General features: G+C 44.5%; 1 protein-coding gene across 1 annotated transcript in view; it reads right to left on the reverse strand.

Moving 5' to 3' along the window:
* Positions 1-22,232, reverse strand: part of RGS6 (regulator of G protein signaling 6) — a 171,323-nt gene that overhangs the window by 42,429 nt on the left and 106,662 nt on the right. Inside the window, exon 13 of the mRNA XM_045015021.1 lies at positions 20,916-21,102. Within this exon, the coding sequence (XP_044870956.1) occupies positions 20,916-21,102 (187 nt within the window). The remainder of the gene's footprint in view (positions 1-20,915; positions 21,103-22,232) is intronic.

Raw genomic sequence — 22,232 nt, forward strand, 5'->3', positions numbered from 1 at the left:
ACGACTGATATGCTGACCATTTCATAATATAGCTTTTCTGGAACATTCACTGGACATCTGAACCAGCTGTTCATGTCTTGCAGGTCTGCAGAGTGTCTTCCAGCTGACACATGCTCAGCATAGCTCCCACTGGCTCATTTGAAAGAGCTGCTGAGAATGGACCACAAAGGTTCCAGTTTGAATTGTGGCTGCAATAATGTGCGTACACAACAAATCCAGCCACTGGATGGTGGATTCTAATAACTGGCTAAGTCCATACTGGTCTTTGATACCCTCCATTAATAGACACCAATGTATTGTTGATACAACTGCCATGTTAGAATCTAGGGAATCTGAGATGACTTGTAATTATAGTGTCTAGCACCTCACAATTTCTGAAATACTCAGAAAAGCAAGCAAATTCAAATAATAAATATTGGGGGAAAGACAGATCGACAGTGGAGCACGTGGGAATTTAGCTGCACTACTCTCATATAGTGCAAATGGGTGAGTCCCATTATGCATATGACTTTAATTCATTCCTTGTTCTGGGCTATCATTGCTACCTATCGTGATCCCATTTCCTAACCTACAGAGCAGCTGCATGTGTTTCTCTTCTTTACTGTGTGGCTGAGAGGCTGAATAACCTGGTGTGAGGCAATAATCTTCCTCTACAATTATTTTTAGGGATGTAACATTTTTGGGGATGTGGAAGTGCAATGCCCTCTACAGACATGCACATTCCAAGATGTGCTTATCTACATGGGGCTGCTGACATGAAATTCAGGGCTGTCCATTGGAATGTTGAAAGAGTATTTCATTTCACAGAGCATGTATCCCAAACCAGCGAGTTAGCTGCAATTGGCACAGTGACGCAAACACACCACTTATGCGATCCACAACAGCTCAGTTGCAACTCTGGACAGTAGAGCCTATTTCATTGGGAGAAGGTTGGGCAGTTCACTGGAATTGCCCATTACTCTTACTCAAGGAGTGCCATGGAAAAGTTGTGTCTTGCCTTGCACTGTCATTCAAAAGAAGGAAGAGACATTTTTTATTTTAGGAATAGCAACAATAACTCCCCTAGCAATCCTTAGGTACTGCCTCTCAGCGTTAGCAATCAGAACGAAACTAATATAACCTCAGTCCTGTGCACTAACCTTAAGACAACACCCCTCTATATAATGTTCTAAAAAATAAGCCTATAATATAAATCTCACAAATGACTTTTAAACATCAACGAAGGGAGCGTTCTACTTTTAAAACTCTAGAGTAAGTGGAAAAGAGCATTTTTCAAGAACGGGCTGACTTATTATGGATTTATTATCCATCCCATTGGCTCTGTCTAGGGCCTTCTCTCACAGGCTCAACTCACAAAACCACAGTCTAATGTTTTTTCTGTCACATAAGAGCACCACCATCCAATCACAGTGGACGAGGTGCCTGATATTGGATAGAATCATAGAAATGTAGGTCATCTGGTCCATGCCTGCAGGACCAAGTATACCTAAACCTTCCCTGACAGATGTTTGTTTAACTTGTTCATAAAAACCTCGAATGTTGTCAATTCCACAACTTCCCTTGGTAACCTATTTCAGTCCCTAACTACCCTTATAGTTAGAACGTTTTTTCTAATATCTAAACTGCTGTATATTAAGCCCATTACTTCTTGTCCTACCTTCAGTGGACATGGAGAACAACTAACCACAGTCCTCTTTAAAACAGCCCTTAACTTATTTGAAAACTGTTAACAGGTCCCAATCAGTCTTCCTTTCTCAAGACTACGCATGCCTTTTTTTTTAATATACCTTTCCCTATAGGTCAAGTTTTCTAAAGCTTTTGTCATTTTTATTGTTCTCCTCTGGACCACCTCCAACTTGTCCACATCTTTCTTAAAGTCTGGCACCCAAATATACCACCTTTACTGCTTCCCCCCATCCACTAGGACACTAACCCTAAGTAAGAAGGCAGTTAGGTTGGTTTGGTATGATTTCTTCTTGACAAATCCATGTTGGCTATTACTTATCATCCTATTATCCTCCAAGTTTGAACAAACTGATTGTTTAATAATTACTATGTATTACTGAGACCTGGCTAGATAACACAGCTGGAATTGTAGCGGCTCACATTGCTTTAGCCAATCACTTAGGGTATGTCTGTGCTGCCAAAAAAGGGTATACTCAGCTCAGATTAGCTAACCTGCATTAGCTAGCTTGGGTTAAAAAAGCAGTGAGGACATGGGCAATGAGACTTTTAACTCAGATTATCAGCTTGAGTTCAACCCCAGGCTCCTTTAGGCTTTCACTCAAAATGCTAATCTGAGATAAAAAAATGCATTAACCCAAGTTAGTTAATTTGAGTTCAGAATGCATTTTTTTTCAGTGTAGACATACTCTTAATACGGGATATGGAGAACGACAGTGAAAATTTAGGTTTGCTTTGTGATCTGATATCAAACACAGCTGATCTCCCCTCCCAAGGATGGATTAGTTTGGGTATGTGCACCTAATATCAGGAGTCTCACATATTTATCTATTTATCAAGTAATATGGCCCCATGTCACAGTAATACCAGTATCTCACATGTGTTAAAACAGTCACAAAATGCTCTCTCCCCCTTTCTCTACCTGTAGGAGTAAACAAGAACAGTTAGCCTGGGTGTATTTTTGTGCATATGGGTGTGAAGAGCTCATTGTGGAAAACTAAGTCAAAAAAAAGAGAGTTTTGCATTTTGTTCTGAAGGCAGAGAGGTCTGTGGTCATTCCCCTCTCTTTGGGTAGTGAGCTGCATAGAGTTACATGGGAACCTCTCTGAAAATTCTGTCTTCTGTGCTCATAGGCCTCCCCAGGGTTGGCAGCTCCATCATTCCTATTGAATGCAGATGTTGCAGGAGGCTATGGTTATGGATGCAGAGATAATCTCTCATGCACCTTGGGCCAAATTTATGAAGGAATTTGAATATCAGGACAAAGACCTTGAAGTGTAGAGAATGGAGCACTGAGGTGATGTGCTCACAACAATCTGTTTTACGGTTAGATTTTTTTAGGGTATATGGCTCCATTACTAGATAGGAGTGACATGATCATATCTAAGAATGAATTATACATATAGTTAATTATCATCCTCTAGCAAACGAACTAAGGTAAAGTATCCAGGCTGATTAGATCTACGGGTATCATTTGTTCACTCACACCTGTGGTCTAGTGAGCATGATTAGAACAGCCCTTCTGTAGGTTAACTTTTTCTCCTAAAAGATCCCAGAGGTAGTGCAGGCAACTTGCTTCTACTCTCTGAGACTGTACAGTATCTCCCGACAACAGTCTTTGCTCCCCAGCCTCTGAACTCGAGCAGCTGGGAGCTACAGGTCTGTGTATACCCAGCATTCTGAATAAAGTATCCCTTTTGTGTTTACTACATGTGAATTCTGTCTCTTCTCCAGTCTGAAGAATACTACGTGCTGCCGGAGATGTACCGCTTCCATCCCATATTCTCTGTGCATAGCTTTATATGTTGTCTGTTAAATTTTGCAAATAATTGCTCAGTTGCTGTTGCAACATATGTTACACTGTAAATGTGAAAATAAATAGTAAATTTAAAAAAGGAAAATGTTGACACTTCTGTGGATTAGAAAACAAAGGACCAACTAGGTAGTAAATCAGGGAAACTTTCTTTACGAGAGTTATGAGAGACCGAAAGGAAATCACGCCCCAGCTATGGCTGACAGCTGAAGTGTGGGGAAGTAAACCCTGATAAGACGCAGCACCCCTCTGCTGTTTTCCCTTCACATGCCACATCTTTGGAAAGAGATGAAGGACAAGCTTTGTAAATTTTCTTGACAAGAGAGGAAAGAAAAAAAAAATCAAAGTTGGAAATCCAGACGGGAATGTGGGAGGTGGATGAGATAGCAGAAGCTGTCTCAAAGCTGCACCTGCTTCAAATCAATGTGTTGCAACAAGATCTTAAGTCTCTCCCTCCCCCTCCCGTAAGCAATCAAAGTACAATGACCCTGACTAGGGCAGAGGGTGGCAGCCGGCCAACCAACCAGGACCTTGGGAATACCAGACAAGGATGTTGGAAACGGCTGAGTGATTTAAAAAATAATTTTATAATGCACTCTTCTAGGCTGGGTACCTGATAGCGCTCAGCAAGCATTTTCTTCATTCAAAGCATCCTTTCTAGTGGGAAAACTTGGCTATTTTCTCTGAATTGTGTGTACAAGAGAAGGGCAGTTTCTCTGGTTGAAAAGTGGGTTGTTGTTTTTTTATAGCCATCCAAAATCTCATGTGCTCCCTGCCTGGTGCAAAATCTACACAAAGGCCAAGATTTTGGGGTCTTGTAGACTTCTGGGCTCAAGTATAATGTTCTTGCAACCTTCCAACTCAGATGGCATTCCCATATGCCCCCAGATTCTACCTTGTTAACAGAGTGCCCCACATTCTGGTATATATTTAGGAGTAAGCAGAAGCTAATGCTTGTCTGTAGATGTTTGGATGGACAAAGACACATCTTGAGATTGTCTATACCCTGTGTGTTTTAAGGTACAGTTTCTATCACATTTGGAGTATAAAACATTCTATTAGAATAAAAAAATTGCCCCTTAACAGAGGATCTACACAAGGCCTGTGCACCCTGTAAGTTCTACAGGCTTCACATTACATTCCTTCAGCTTGTCCTCTGGAATCCTGCCCTGGCTTACAGGATTATTGTAGCACAACAGCACAAACACAGACCCAGGGATCATCAGCAAGCTACGTGCAATAAAAGAACAGAACAAACCCTGGAGGAGAGTCAGTTACAACATTTAAACCTTTTCTGTGTCATTGCTGAACTTAATGTTCTTAATAAGCACTCTTATCTGATCACCATTTAGTCTACCTGAGTATTGAGAACTGCACTGCAACTTGATTCAGATTAGGTAGGAGGAATTGCCACATCAGCACCAGAAGCAGAAGCAATTGGTAGCAGATGTAGTTCAGAGTATGCATGAAATATGTAGCAGAGGGAAGGACCTAACCTTACTATACTCTAAAAGAAAGACACCCATTAAAAACTCAAAGGGTTTTCATTCAAAATACCCTTAGCCTTCCATAGCCCTCACACAAAAAACCCCATTCTTCTGCATTTGCTTTATTCTTGTTTCCACTGCATTTTCAATTTTCTTCCCTTTCCCCCCCCTTTTCAGACTACCTTTGTGTAATCATTTTAGCAGTGTCTGCATGCACCAACTAAAGCAAAATTACAAAGTTCCCTGCTTGAGCCCACTGGATAACTAGAGTGGTGCTAGCTAACATCGCTATGGTTAAATGATCATTGTAGACTCTGTTAGAGCCCTAGATTTTGAGAGATTTATAGTTTAGAAAAGAAATGTTTCAGGCTGTTAATTGACACAAAAGATCTTTGCCTGAGAGTGAACTGCTCTGGAAAATTTGAGAAAAATCTATTTGTCCATTCTCAAGTTATTCTTTTATTTAAGTGACACAATAAATTACATCTGAAGTTTTAGCTGTTGGTTTTCCTTTGCACTCAAACAAGTGATTCTGTTATTTAACAACTGATGTGTAATTAGATCATAATATGGACTTACCTCGTTGCTAAACTAGAAAAGCATAAAACGATGATTGAAATAAACATTGGGATGAAGGTACAGTAAGGTAGTGATGGAGAAAAAGAAATACCCTAAGCATTCAGAGCTCATTTTGAATAATGTACAGGAATCTGCTGCTTAGCCCTATAGATCCATAGTTGGAAATACAATGTAAAGCTTTACGGTTAGTTTATAATGTATAGATGGTAATGCAGTACAATGTATCTTTAGCATCAGAGCTACTGGAAATCTATTTGATAGTTGGTTTTTCACTATCAAATATATGGTAGAAGTGCAAAACTGCTAGATGTTCTTTACATGTTCATTGTGGGAGTGTGCAAAGGCGCAGAGTTCTGGAATTTGGTACAATCCAGAGGTCAGCTTCGTACTACAGGAAGATTTAGAGCTAAATATAAAAATAGCTCTCCTGGGAGACAGGAGTGGACTCAGTATTCTAATGTCATATGAGCAGCTTTAGGTTTTGAGAGCAATGATCATTGCTAAGAAGTTGATTCTCACAATATGGCGAAATCCTGGTCCTTGGCAAAAAGCCTGAGTGAACAGGCTTTGCCTCATGGAGGAGGCAGGTTCTGCAGGGAATGGAATCCCCTTTCAACCAGGAGACACTGTATAGTGAAGCCTCCATAAACTGAAGCAGTGGCCATAGCCCACTGCACCCCCACACATGTTGTCCAGCTGATACACAAGGTTCTTGAACTTACTGGTCAAGACTTTGCCATAGCCCCGACCCATCTGCCACTTCCCTTTCCAGGTTCCCATGAAGAGAACACTACCACAAAGCTGAGTTTCATTGTGTGCAGGGATATTTGGAGTCCCTCCGCAGCAGAAGTGTCATTTTACTGCATTTTGGGCATTCCCAGGGGTGAGAGTGGAGGGTCAGGATTTGGCCCTATGGAAGTAGCGTACAATAGCAAATATCATACAACACTGTCAACGGCAGGGGTTACATACAAAAAAAGTGTCCCTATTGTGATAAATTATGTCAGCCCTTTTGGCGATAAGTGAATGCATGCTGGGTCTATGGGTAGATTTGTGCTATTCACAAGTTATTGCAAAGTATCATCATATGTTTATATGCTCTGACTATAGATCTCAGATCAGATTTTGGCTTCAGAAGTTCGATGCTGAGTCATCCTGGAGGAGCTGATATTGTTTGCAGCACAGGAAGCTAGTATGCCCAGTAATTTACACACCACTGTTCCTTGGGGAAATGCTATGTGGAAAACACATTGGCCGGTGTACTTCTCATCTCATTCTCATGCGCTTTGAAGAGATCCTATATTACTGAATGTACAAGGTGGGAGCTCGTTCCTTATGCCCTCTTCCTAACCCTTGTGCAGTACAGGAAGGGAGTCAATCATTGAGGTCTCATCTTGCAGAAAGACATTAGCTTGACAAAGGCTGTCATTTCAGACTTCAGGACAATATGTCACTTATCATGAAGTGGTGAGATTTCAAGTCCATCGGTCCAGTTGCAAAATATGGATACTGAACAACAAATTCAAAATGAAAATCATTTCAAAACCATAAACTACTTCAAGATTTGTGGCATGCACATGCATTCTTTTTAAAAGAGTCAGGAAACTGAAAGAATTCGTTGTTGAATACCATCTACTATGCAGAACCCTGGTTGGTATCTTTTGTCTTCTGCTTCTACAGTAACAGGGACTCAAATCTAACCCTTCACCTTCACTTTCCTGATTTTCACTATTTAGTACTTATACTTAATTGTTCCCCTGAAGATGATCTCCCATTAGATTCATGATGTTTGGTGATAGGCTGCTTTGTGAAATCCACAGGGAATTTATTCATCCTTTGGTCTGCATATTAACATAAGCTTAAAAGACAGAAATACATGGTGAGGGTTCTGGGGAGAGCTATACTTCTGCAATCACAATAGACCACACATGGGTAGAGAAATTGGAGAGAAATGGAAGGAAGTGTTGCCCCCTACAGCCCAAAGGAGCTGGACACAGCCAAAGGAGCAGGGGAGAACACTACACCAGCTTTGGGCACAGTCTCTTCCAAAGAAGGATATCACAAAAAGTTTAATAACTGAGAATATTAATTAGGAAAACTGTGTAGTCTGGCGATAGCAGCAAAAGACTGAGCCAGGACTCCTGAGTTCTGTTCCATGCTTTGTCATTAACTTGCTCTCTGACCATGACCAATCTCTGAACTTCTCTGTACTGGCTCAGTTTCCCCATCTAAAGACTGGGGATAATTCTACTTACTTTCCTTTACAGGAGTGAGTGTGTATGTGGGCTGGGTACATGAGCGGGGGTTGAAAGATATGATTAAATTGTTTGTAAAGTGCCCTAAGGGTTTTGGACAAAAAACATTGCAGTTCTGCAAAGGTGTATTCTTTTTAAACTTTCCTTTCTTCCAATCATTTCTACTCAAGACCCATCAGAAAGACATCTGTCTACTGAATGGGCAACATGCAATACGCTGCCCTTCGTCTGCTTGCTTCATTTCTTCCTTGCATGAAAACACCAAACAACCAACACACACACACACACACACACACACATACACACACACTTTCACTTTCCCTTCTTCCTGAAAGAGAGAACCTCTGAGAGAGTCCACCTCATACTTGGAGAACATCTCCATTAACCCATTAAGTGTTTGCTTTTAATGTCTGAGTTCAACATGGTCCTAACATTATTACGGTAATAGTCTCAGCTAAAGATGGAATCAAAATGAAAGCCTGATTGCTTGAAAATTTTGTAGAAGTTCCTATCTCTATAATGTCCCAGAACAAACTGGATCCAAATTTGGGGCTGCTGAGATCTGGACTTGGATCCAAACGTCACGGGCCAGGTGCATCTCTAGTTTGAACAGCACGGAGTTTGGCACAATGATCTATCTCTGCTTGGGAAGTAAGTATCTGAGCAGTACAGTTAAACCCTTAATTGAGCTGGGATTAGAACTGAATTTCCCTAAATCATCTCCTTAGTAAGCAATAGCTGATTACCTCGGGTAATTGAACATAAATCTAAAATATCTGTTTGATTTATCAAACCAGAAAACAAACACCAACAAAATTCCAACTAACCATACACAAAAGAAACCTCAAGGGCAACTATGTGGCACATTCTATTAAAGTATGCATGGGTCCAGAATCTACCAGGAAATGTCCTACAACCAAGCATTAATATCAGGAAACACAGTACATTCTTGTGCTGTTGGTTCACAATGCCATAGCCTATGAGAATGGAACATAGATCAATGGCTCTCTGAAGACTAGAGGACATTTCAACTGGCTAGGAACCTAATACAAATTTGAAAAAAACATAAAATGGAGTTTATTAAAAAACAACCCAAAGAATGTCAGGAGAAAGCTGAGCTTGTGTGTCACATAACTAAGCCCCTACTTCTACCTCAAGTAAAAAATGGGTTGGTGATCAGCAGCTTCATTTGCAGAAGGGGGATGTTTGGATACACTGGTACCAATTTACTTTCCAGAGTTGACCCTGGCAGTGTCATGTCTTGGGGCCTCACACTGGTTGCTCAGTGATGCTGATACCTGTTCTGAGAGTTTAGAACTTGCTAAGTGGTGTACTGGTTTAACTGAGCTGACCTTTCCCCATGGTGTCCTTGTATTAAAAACTGCTTTAGTCCCAAATGAACACTGTTTTGAGCATTATAATCTTTTGCTTAGTGGACAGTTGTCTCAGAGCAGAAAATAATCATTTAAATTGGCAGTGTCTCCTGCAGAGGAGCCCAGGATTGGAATAACAAAAGATGCTGCAGATCACGGCTGAGGAGCATTAGCATAGCTGTGTATATCGGGGATCAGGGCAGGATGAGCAATGTGGGTTGTGCAGATGAAGGAGCTGCACTTGTAAAAGTATCAGGGTGGGAGTGGGGAGCTGGGCTCAGGAGTGGAATAGCATAGAACAGGGCTAGATAGGACTTTAGTGTACTGGCAAAGATGGATGGGGAACTGGGATGTGACTGGCATAGCAAGAGGTGCTACAAGGCAGGATGGATGGCATAAACAGAGCAGTATAGGAATACATGAGTAAAATCTCAGAGGGTGGCGGGGGAGCTTTGGAGGGCCGGATTGAGTCACGTTAGCAAAACTGAGTGAGGGAAAGGTGGCAAAATACTTACTCGTGCCTAAAGCTATCTTATTGGGAGCACTGTAATGAACACTAAATTTATCTAAAATTTAGATCTGGATTATAAGTACTTCAAAGTTCAAGAATGTTTGGATCTAAGATTTTTGTTCAGCTCAGTATAAAGTTAGGGGCCATCAGCAAAATTCAACCCCCCTGAAAATGGGGGTAGGGGTGGGACTTGGATCAAGAGGTTTTGCCTGGGGCTCATTGACAATGCTTTCTTAGCCTCCCTTGTTGTTCTGTGTGGCTGTAGCTTTTCTGTATAAGTTCCTAGTTCAGGGAAGCTATGTTCTGTAAAGTGTTGTGTACATTTACAGTGTTATATAAATGAATTATAACAATAATATGCTACAGTTTGAATTTTTGGTTCTCATGTGTTCAGTAGTTTGAACCACATTTTGTCATATTCCTTTTATTCCTATGCCAACATTCCTTCCCAGTTTTTCCAGTGTGCTGCTGGCATTTTGTACAGATGCCATCTCATAATTCAGCATACAGGCAAGATACTACTCCATGGTCACCTTTTCCTATTTTCTTAATTCAGATATAGTGTTTGTCTTTTCTCAGCTGAGCCAACCCTCTCTTCCCTCGTAGAGCATCTCTAAGTCATTGGCATTTAATGAATGCACTGTTTGGTAAACTGGTTTTGTCTCTCCTTATATCAGGACTTTCACATTGTTTTATTCTGTCCCCTATCTTGTGTAGTTTTAACATAACAGTCACATTTCTGCCTCCCTGCCATTGGTATGTTTTGACTGATTATGTCTGGCTGACACCACAGGAATGTGATATGTTGAACTCTCATGGGATCTTAGTGCCTGTACACTATGATAATGGAAAGGTGCCCACAACATGCCAGGGCTTTGGAGCCAGCCAACACAAGGTCGCACAAGGAGGCAATGTTGACCGAGGAAGGGATGTAGTTAGGGTGCTCATGGCACGCTATGTGGAGCCTACGCTGACGAAGCTCCAGTTGAGCCCATACCATACCTTAAAGTAACCATCTTCACATGGAGCCCCTGTGAAAGCTGGCAGTGCAAACAGAATCTGCCGTTCTCCAGGGTGAATCCATGGTAGCTCCAATATTCTAATTTTCCACTAGGCATATGGCATTTATGTTACCTCCTATGTCTGCTTTTTCTCATTATTTAGCCTCATTAGTTAATTTGCCAATTAACTCAGAAATTAGTAGTATGGCTTTCTGAGGGCTATGAACTATTAGAAGTCATCTACAGTGCACAAGCAGATAACTTGGATACATGATCCCTATGAACTCACTCTGAATTCTATCTTTGTTTTTGATTTGATCTCCAACTAGAATACAGGAGATTACAGGACAGCACTTCTGACTCATTGAATCTCTTGGTCATGGGAATATTTCCATTAACTGCAACAGAAAGTGGGGGAATCAAAATCTATCAGAAGGTGACCACATTTAACAAAAACTTGTCTTAAGAACTCCCATTTGATTTTATTAGCTCCCTTTGGGCAGCAATTAAAATTGAAATTGATCAGTCCAAGTCTAGATTTTCTGCCACCTTCTTCCAATTAAAAAGTTTATTGAAAGCAAGATGGACTTCTTAATAATAATTCTACTTATATTAATAATTTTCTTTGGCACTCACTCTTGTCGTGTTTGTAATCACTTTGGGCTATATTTTCCCATCACAATTTCTCCTGCTTAAAGGGAATCTGCAGGTGACACAGAGAAACCACAGCTCCTGGTCACCTGTTTTGGGGTATGACTGAGGAAAAAAGGTATGCACTGTTAATCTCCTGCCACAAGGGGGAATCCTCTGCTTTCAGGCTGCTTTAATTTATGCTGGAGGCTGCCTTGGAACTTTGCACACCCCCCTTCTGACTCGTGACCAAGCTACAGAGGAATAAAGCACTTGATTCAAGTTTGAAGATTCCTCTCCCAACCTTATAAAAAGCACTACTCTACAGTTATGGTCCAAAGTACATCACAGCTGACAGCAGTGTTAGTGCTGCATTTTGGAGCATCACTTTACAATGCTGATTTTTTAAAATAAGGGCCCATCCATTACATTTGTTGTAGTTTTCACTTTGCCTCTTTTATAGATAATATCTCTCTCCATTGTTTTCCTGAGCTTATTTGCTCTTCCATTTCTCCTTTTTACTTCTTTATATAATGTCCTTTCAGTGTTTTAAAAGGTTAGACAGTTTTGTTCTAGTCTGCACCATTTTATCATATATTATTTCTTCTCCTAAACATATTTTCTGTTCACAGTTTATCTGCAAATTTGCCCTGATAAATCTGGAGCCCTTTACTGGAATGATTAATGCAATTTATGGTTCACTCTCCTATCTTTTTTTCTAGGGGCATAGTCTGAGAAACATGTTTCCTGTTGGACTATATGGAGTTGCTGCAATTGAGTGTAGTGGTTTTTATAAACAGAAGTTATATATACATTACTCAGGGATTTTGATATGACTTCAGTTCTTCTGAGAGCCTCTGACAGGGAGGTATATTCTGTTTGGGGTAAGGAGGTCAGAAAGACTTATTGTACTGTATAGGTTTTTTTTCTTCCCTGTTTTGTTTGAGACTTTGTGTAAGTACCTGGAGGGCTAAAATCTGAGACTGTGGTGGTTCTAGGCAACTGATGCTTCTACATCACCACTGCAAGCTCTGGCTGATTTTCTGCTGGGGGACTTTGTGAAGCTACACACTGCAGGAAGTACCACTCAGAGGGGCTGGAGCGTGCACACCCCATCCCCCTGATTGGCTCATGACATCAGGGCCGGCTCCAGGCACCAGCGAACGAAGCAGGTGCTTGGGGCGGCACGTCCGGGTCTTCAGCGGCAATATGGCAGTGGGTCCTTCAGTCCCTCTCGGAGTGAAGGATCCGCTGCTGAATTGCCGACAAGAAATGAAGTGGCATGGTTGAGCTGCCGCTGAAGTGCTGCCGATCACGGCCTTCCCCTCTCCCCCCCTTCCCTTCAACACTTGGGGCGGCAAAAAAACCTGAGCCGGCCCTGCATGCCAGTATGTAAACCAGGAAGCCATCACAGGAGCTATCTGAGCAATGACGTAGACTGCCTGCTTGCTTCTGTTCCAGACCTTGCCTTACTGTGAACCTTAAACCTTGACTTGTCCCTGACTCTGCTACTGGCTTCTTGTCTGCAACGTGGCACCTGACCCTGACTTCCTGGTATCCTGACCCAGCTCGACTCTAGTACTCATCTTCTGACTGCAACTTGGCAGTTGACCAGTGCACACTAGGTGCCCATGGCCCAGCCCTGACAGTTTGCTCAGACCACCTCTGGGCCCCCCACCTCAATACATTCTCATAATCAGAGGATGAAAAGGGCAGGCCACCCTGCGACTAGAGGTCCCCCAAGGGTCTGGGACCTGCAAGACCAAGTTACCTGCCTGCAAGCAGAGAACCTTGCACTTCAGACCCAAGCTGCTGCCTGAATGGTTTGACAGGGACCATCAGAAATTCTGCAGGTTTCTGAACCAATGTAGGTTGCTCTGTCTACTTTACCCCTGCACATATCCCTCAGATCAAAGGTGGGGCTAGTAGTCAGCCTTCTCACCGGCAAAGCACTCAGCTGGGCTTCCCACTGGTTAGAGCAGAACAGCCCAGGGCTCTCCGGCTGGGACACCTTTCTGCCAGCCTTCTCAACCATCTCCGATGTCCCACACCACATCCATTCTGCAGACGCTGCCCTCCAGAAGCTTTGTCAAGGGCAAGGGACAGCCAACTCTTACACTGATCACTTCAGATGACTTGCAGATGATGGTGAATGTAATGAGGCAGCCCAACTACACCAGTTCCAATAGGGACTCAGTGAAGATGTAAAAGATTAGCTAGCCCATGTTGAAAACCTCACCCATCTAGAGCCCTGCACATCAACTCTTGGCTGCGAGAGCAGGAGGAGGAAAGAAAGGATGGCCCAATGCGCCAACATCTGTCTGCTCCATCAAAGTCTGTAGAACTGAGTCCTGAACCCATGCAGATTGACCTGGATTGCCGACACCTGACCCCAGAGGAGAAAGCTCATTAATGGCCATTGAACCTCTGTTTTTACTGTGGAGCACCAGGATAAGTCCTTATCATCTGTCCAGCTCAGAACTTTATGCTCTGGAACAAACCACTCCTCAACTCTTGAGTAGAAGCTGACCCAGACACCATGGGGTCTCCCCATATTTCCAATGCCCCCTGCCATTGCCATTACAGTTGTGAGGGAGATGAGGCAGATTCCCCCACAACTGGCGATGATAGACTCTGGCGCTCAGTGGTACAAATAGAAATCATTTTTTGTTGGTCCACTGCACTCATGGGAGGGACATAAAGGTGGGGACACATGACCTCCGCATGTGACACCCCCCCACATGACTCCCAATCACCCTGCCCCCAGCCCAGGGCCCCCTCGCGTTCCCCGTCCCCTCCCCATGATCCACATCCATCCTATGTTACCTGGGGTGGGGGTGCGGGTGGACTCTGTCCTCCTCCTGCTGCGCTGGAGACTTCTGCTGTACAGACCCCAGGCAGGAGTACTCAGGAGACACAGCTGCATGGTGGGGCTGGGGGTAGTACAGTAGCACCAGAGGAGTGGCCGGCATGGGACTCTCTGGAACCACAGCAGGGAAAGGAGCAGAACATGGGGCCGCTGGGCAGCCCCTCGCTGGCAGCTCCTCTGGCGTGGCTGCTGTACCACCCCCAGTCCCGTCCTCTGGCGGGGCTCCTGTACAGAACCCAGGCAGGATGACTCAGGAGATGCAGCTACATGGAAGGGCTGGGGGAGGGGCTGGGACCCTCTTGTGTCTTTCTGGTACGTTGTACCAGCTATAAATATCATACTGGTATGGCGTACCATACCACCGTACTTGCATCATTGCTGCGAACTTTATAGACACTAAGGCAGTCCAACCCTCCAGATGCCTCTCCAGCCAAAACCCACAGCAGACCTTATTGATTGGGCTGCTCCTATCATCACCACTGATGACTCAAGAGACTTTCTCCCTAGAAGCTGTAGTGGAAGGGCACTGTGAAATAATGTACTCTGTAATCTCATTCTTCTCAATAATTTTGGCACTCCTTGGTTAGAGCAACATGGCCCATGTATCTCCTGGCAGTGGCAGAGCATTAGCTTCCCCTCTGAATACTGTCACAAACCAACCTCCAGGGAACTACACCCTGGGCCCCAGGGCTGGATGGAAGCAAGAGCCCAGATGACAGACCAGAACCCCAGCCTCCTTGACAAGTCCCAGGACTACCTGGAAAAATGCAGATTTACTACACCCACAAAGGGATTATGATTGTCCAATAGACCTACAACCTGGGGCAAATGTGTCCTATGGACTGATATACAACATATATCCAGGAAGAGCTTGCAAAAGGCTTTGTTCTGCAATCTACTTCTCCCACAGGAGCACCAGTCCTCTTTGTGCAAAAAAAGGATGGGTTTGTACACCTCTGCACAGACTATTGTGCACTGAATCAGGTGACTATTCATAACCGGTACCCTCGTTCCTCATCCTGGAATTGTTGGACTGCTTAAGGACTGCCAGGATTTTCACTAAATTAGATCTTTGAGGGATGTACAATCTAGTGTGCATAAGGCCTGGGGATGAATGGAAGATTGCTCTTTGAACCCAATACAGGCAGGCTGAATATCTAGTAATGCCATTTGGCTTAATCTATGCCCCCACAAAGTTTTAACATTTTGTAAATGATGCGATTAGGAACATCCTGGACCAATACCTGACAATATGCCTTACTGATATACTGGTGTTTCTGAGAGCCCTGAGTAGCACTACCATCATGGCTGGTCCATCCTGTAGAGGCTAGGGATGCATGATTTGTATACCAAACTACAGAAGTGCACCTTCAACCAGTCCACCATTGAATTTTTGGATTACATTATTTTCCCAGAGGGTATTCAGATGGACCTGCACACCTGGACAACATCCTGGACCCCCTGAGAAATTCAGTGCTTCCTGGACTTTGCAAATTTTTATAGGCAATTCACCACCAATTTCTCTGAACAAATAGCTCCCCAACCCCACAACTTCCATCCTTCATAAAGCTATTTGGTTCACTTGGTTGCCTGAAGCCCAGTGTGCTTTTGACCAGCCTTCACCATGGCCACAAATCTGGCACATCCCAATCCGACTTGCCAATAGGTGCCAACTCCATGGGTGCTCTGGGGCTGGAGCACCCATGGGGAAAAATTGGTGGGTGCTTAGCACCCATTGGCATCTCCCCACCCCAGCTCACCTCCGCCTCCACTCTGCCTCTGTCTCCTCCCCTGGGCGCACCGCGTGCCTGCTTTTTCCCCCTGTGCTTGCTCTGTGAAACAGCTGATTTGCGTGGCAAGCGCTGGGAGGGGGGATGAAGGGGAATGCGGCGCGCTCGGGGAACAGGCGGGGCTGGGGCGGGGATTTGGGGAAGCGGTCCAATAGGGGCAGGGAGGGGGCGGAGTTGGGGTGGGGACTTTGGGGAAGGGGTTGGAATGGAGGCAAGGAAGGGGCGGGGAAAGGGTGCAGTCAGGGTGGGGCCAGGCGTGGGGGGGGCATGAGTACCCACCAGTGACGGGGAAAGTTGGTGCCTATGGACTTGCCGATTTATAATGGAAGCAGATATGTCTAATGTGACAATCAGGGTGGTACTCCTGCAGCGATTTCGACCCCAGCATACCTTCTGCCTCCTTTCCATACCACTCTATGAAAACTCACCCCCACAGAAATGAGTTATGAAATACTGGACAAGGAGCAACTCACAATCCAAACTGCTTTTGAAGAAAGGCGTCACCACCTTTGAGGGAGCTCAGCACCCAGTACAGGTTTTTTTTACTGATCATGAGAATCTTGATTACCTCTGCAAAGCCCAAGCTTTGACAGTTAAGGTGGGCTTTGTTCTTCTCTCGATTTGAGTTTACAATCACTTACCACCCAGGAAATTGAAATGGGAAATCTGAGGTTCTATCACAAAAGGGGGAATACTACTGAGAAAATGAGGAACTTACCTCTGAGCTCCCTACCTCCTCAAGCCTAGTAAGTTTGTCAATGCTGCAATTCATCAAGACCTGGTCTGCCTCAAAAAAAGACCCATTCACCCAAGGAACATAATCTACGCCCTTAGGGACTAAGATGCACAGCTCCCCCCCTGACTGGAGGTGCTATGACTGTGCTACAGCATTCTGCTGGCAGATGATTTTGGCCACCTTAAGACCTCCGACATGAATTCCCGTTTTTTCTGGTGGCCCCACATACAGGCTGAAGTCCAAGCTTACATGGACTCCTGTGAGTGCTGTGCATATACCAAAATGCCTGGGACTAGATCTTTTGGCACCTTAGTACCCCTAGAGATTCCAGCCAGGTCTTGGTCTGCCATCACCCTAGACTTCACTGAGGAACTTCCAGTGTCTGAACAGCAGGCTTCACAGCAGGCTTCACAGTTGTAGACCATCTGACTAAATGGCCTACTTCATCCCCTGCAACCATCTTTCCTTTGCTGAGACTACTGCCCAACTCAGAGGCCAATCATAGTTCATCTTCTCAGACTTCCAGACCACATAGTTTCAGAACAAGGCCCACAGTTTACCTCTTGCTTCTGGTGCGGAGTGCTCTGGCTACTGGATGTCTGCATAGCTACCTCCCCATGTACACTTTTTGATAACAGGGAGCTCTGGCATTCACAGTAGGCCAGAAGGTGTGGCTTGTGGCAAAAAATCTCCCAACCAGTTGACCCTCCCAAAAACTGGACCACCAGTTCCTGGGACCCTTCCAGATCTGACAATGGATCAACTTGGTTACCTTTAAACTACAAGCTTCTCCAGTCCCCAAAATACATCCAGTTTTTTATATTTCAGTTCTGAAGCCCTATACTAATAATCCCTTCCCCAAGCAAACCACACCACCACCAGTCAAAATCCAGGGTCATGAGTAGTTTAAAGTGCATGGCATCCTTGATTCCCAATAGACATGTGGCCACCTGTACTATCTTGTGGATTGGGAAGACTACGGTTCTGAAAAGCACACCTGAGAATATGCTTCCCTTGTCCATGCTCCAGGTGAGGGAGTTCCAAAGGACTCACCCCAACAAGTCTGGACCATAGAATCATAGAATCATAGAATCTCAGGGTTGGAAGGGACCTCAGGAGGTCATCTAGTCCAATCCCCTGCTCAAAGCAGGACCAAACCCAACTAAATCATCCCAGCCAGGGCTTTGTCAAGCCTGACCTTAAAAACCTCTAAGGAAGGAGATTCCACCACCTCCCTAGGTAACGCATTCCAGTTCTTCACCACCCTACTAGTGAAAACGTTTTTCCTAATATCCAACCTAAACCTCCCCCTCTGCAACTTGAGACCATTACTCCTTGTTCTGTCATCTTCTACCACTGAGAACAGTCTAGATCCATCCTCTTTGGAACCCCCTTTCAGGTAGTTGAAAGCAGCTATCAAATCCCCTCATTCTTCTCTTCTGCAGGCTAAACAATCCCAGTTCCCTCAGCCTCTCCTCATAAGTCATGTGTTCCAGCCCCCTAATCATTTTTGTTGCCCTCCGCTGGACTCTCTCCAATTTATCCACATCCTTCTTGTAGTGTAGGGCCCAAAACTGGACACAGTACTCCAGATGAGGCCTCACCAGTGCTGAATAGAGGGGAATGATCACATCCCTCGATCTGCTGGAAATGCCCCTACTTATACAACCCAAAATGCCATTAGCCTTCTTGGCAACAAGGGCACACTGTTGACTCATATTCAGCTTTTCGTCCACCGTAACCCCTAGGTCCTTTTCTGCAGAACTGCTGCCCAGCCATTCGGTCCCTAGTCTGTAGCAGTGCATGGGATTCTTCCGTCCTAAGTGCAGGACTCTGCACTTGTCCTTGTTGAACCTCATCAGGTTTCTTTTGGCCCAATCCTCTAATTTGTCTAGATCCCTCTGTATTCTATCCCTACCCTCCAATGTATCTACCACTCCTCCCAGTTTAGTGTCATTTGCAAACTTGCTAAGGGTGCAGTCCACACCATCCTCCAGATCATTAATGAAGATATTGAATAAAACCGGCCCCAGCACCAACCCTTGGGGCACCCCACTTGATACCGGCTGCCAACTAGACATGGAACCATTGATCACTACCAGTTGAGCCCGACCATCTAGCCAGTTTTCTATCCACCTTACCGTCCATTCATCCAGCCCATACTTCTTTAACTTGCTGGCAAGAATACTGTGGGAGACTGTATCAAAAGCTTTGCTAAAGTCCAGAAATAGCACATCCACTGCTTTCCCCTCATCCACAGAGCCGGTTATCTCATCATAGAAGGCAATTAGGTTAGTCAGGCATGACTTGCCCTTGGTGAATCCATGCTGACTGTTCCTGATCACTTTCCCCTCCTTTAAGTGGTTCAGGATTGATTCCTTGAGGACCTGTTCCATGATTTTTCCAGGGACTGAGGTGAGACTGACTGGCCTGTAGTTCCCTGGATCTTCCTTCTTCCCTTTTTTAAAGATGGGCACTACATTAGCCTTTTTCCAGTCATCCGGGACCTTCCCCGATCGCCATGATTTTTCAAAGATAATGGCCAATGGCTCTGCAATCTCATCGGCCAACTCCTTTAGCACCCTCGGATGCAGCGCATCCGGCCCCATGGACTTGTGCTCGTCCAGCTTTTCTAAATAGTCCCGAACTACTTCTTTCCCCACAGAGAGCTGGTCACCTCCTCCCCATACCGTGCTGCAGAGTGCAGCTGTCTGGGAGCTGACCTTGTCTGTGAAGACAGAGGCAAAAAAAGCATTGAGTACACTAGCTTTCTCCACATCCTCTGTCACTAGGTTCCCTCCCTCATTCAGCAAGGGGCCCACACTTTCCTTGACTTTCTTCTTGTTGCTAACATATCTGAAGAAACCCTTCTTGTTACTCCTAACATCTCCGGGTAGCTGCAACTCCAAGCGTGATTTGGCCTTCCTAATTTCACTCCTGCATGCCTGAGCAATACTTTTATACTCCTCCCTGGTTATTTGTCCAATCTTCCACTTCTTGTAAGCTGTTTTTTTGTGTTTAAGACGAGCAAGGATTTCACTGTTAAGCCAAGCTGGTCGCCTGCCATATTTACTTTTCTTCCTACACATCGGGATGGTTTGTTCCTGCAACCTCAATAAGGATTCTTTAAAATACAGCCAGCTTTCCTCGACTCCTTTCCCCATCATGTTAGTCTCCCAGGAGACCTTGCCCATCAGTTCCCTGAGGGAGTTGAAGTCTGCTTTTCTGAAGTCCAGGGTCTCTGTTCTACTGCTCTCCTTTCTTCCGTGTGTCAGGATCCTGAACTCGACCATCTCATGGTCACTGCCTCCCAGGTTCCCATCCACTATTGCTTCCTCTACTATTTCTTCCCTGTTTGTGAGCAACAGGTCAAGAAGAGCTTTTCCCCTAGTTGGTTCTTCCAGCACTTGCACCAGGAAATTGTCCCCTACACTTTCCAGAAACTTCCTGGATTGCCTGTGCACTGCTGTATTGCTCTCCCAGCAGATATCGGGGTGATTAAAGTCACCCATGAGAACCAGGGCCTGTGATCTAGCAACTTCTGTTAGTTGCTGGAAGAAAGCTTCGTTCACCTCATGCCCCTGGTCCGGTGGTCTGTAGCAGACTCCCACCACGACATTACCCTTGTTGTTCATACTTCTAAATTTAATCCAGAGACTCTCAGGTTTTTCTGCAGTTTCATACTGGAGCTCTGAGCAGTCATACTGACCAGTACCACTCTGATGGGGAGCCTGAAGTGGGTGTGTGTGTGTGATGTAAGCACCTGTGGGACTAGAACTTGAGACCATGGAGCTTCCAGGATCTAATCTCCTCTCTGTAACTGGTGTCTGATCCTAACTTCCTGGTATGTTGACCTGGTTCAGCACTGACTCCGCTACTCGTCTCTTGACTCCAACCCTGCCCATGGCCTGGACCCGACACTTTGCTCCAGCTTAGCACTCCTTGTAGATTTGTCAGTTTAGGAACATCTTTGTTTCCAGTGGAGTATTAGCCTGTTAAAGCCAATAGATTTAGAGAAATACAGTTCACCCTGCCTGAACTGAAATCACTAAAGTTCTTTCCAACTGCACCTCTTTTTTCCCCTTAAAATTAAGTGGATAATGCTGCCATAGTAGAATATAAGGAGTTACAATAAAACTAACTATTTAGTTACTAGTTTTCTACTAGTAATAAAATCAAAATCCAAACCTGGGCATCTTCAAATGTGTATCTCCCCGGGTCTTGGACGTTTTGACTTGTTCTCTCATAGCTGTGAGAGTCCAGGTTGATAGGGCTTTGTGCCCCTGGAGCTAGAAACTCTTGCCAGATTTCCTCCACTCTGGTGGCTACATCCTGCAAAGGTTGTCTTTTGAGATCTTGGACAGCCAACCAAAACCTTTTACGGGAAGTAACAAAACAGAGAAGAAAGAGAAAAGAAAAAAACTCAGAAATAACTTTGTGGATCAACCTTAGCAGAATCCTGAACCAGTGGGTCCTGGTCCTACACCTAGTGGGGTCAATTGCAGTGTCTCCATTTACATACTTGACTTGGAGAGGTCCAATATGCTTTACACCAATCCACTAAAACATCCTGAGGGGCGGAAAAGTAACTCTAGAATGTTTCATATTCAAAACGTGCCACTTCCCTGCATGTCTGACCGTAGGCATACAAACAGGCTGTCACTCTTAGAAGCCCTGCAGGGTCCATACAGCTACAGGAGAATGGATAGTCAATATCCAGAGTTTCAGAGGAAGGCCGAAGAAAACAACTTGGTGAGCTTGGGCCATCCCATGACACTGTAAAGAAATAATATTCCTTGCTCAACTCCCTAGCCAGTATCAGGCCTTTCCTACACACACCTGGACTTCTTACATGAGTGAGCTGAATTTGCACCATTTTCTCTCTTGTTATGATCAGTATCATAATAATAGATTCGTCTCCTGCTGCTCCTTGTTGTTACAAACTCTCTCACCAGACTGAGGTACTTAATCCATCTGTGAAATCTGTGAGAGACAGCAGTGGGCTGTGCTACTTTGACCTTTTAAAACCTCCTGCAGCTTGATTGGCTGGCCATTCATGGTCTCCTCCTCTACAGCCCTTGCAATGGGCAAGGAAGAGTAGAGGCACCCAGCCAATTGAAATGAAGAACACTGCAAAGATGAACAATTGTGTGGGCCCACAACCAGCATCAACAGTTTATACAGATCATTACAATGAATATTTTTCATTCTCAAGACAAATGACACTAGCTCATCGCTTAAGCCATCTTCATTACAACCATAAGATTGCAATCTGGTGTGGTCCTCTTTGGACATTATAATGCAGGACAGATACTATATAATGTGCAGGGTCAAACTGTATTTATAGAGCAGGTCTGTTTTAATCTGTAAAAACTTTCTTCTCAGGTTCTGACTCCAGGGGGACAGGGAACGAGGGAAAGTGTGCCAATTCATTGGCTAAGACATGTAGAGTAAACAAGAAGCCCTTAGCAAAAAGGGAACAGGGCAAAGCCGCATGGTCACACT

The sequence above is a fragment of the Mauremys mutica genome, chromosome 4 (genome assembly GCF_020497125.1).
Source record: "Mauremys mutica isolate MM-2020 ecotype Southern chromosome 4, ASM2049712v1, whole genome shotgun sequence".
Lineage (NCBI taxonomy): Eukaryota > Metazoa > Chordata > Testudines > Geoemydidae > Mauremys > Mauremys mutica.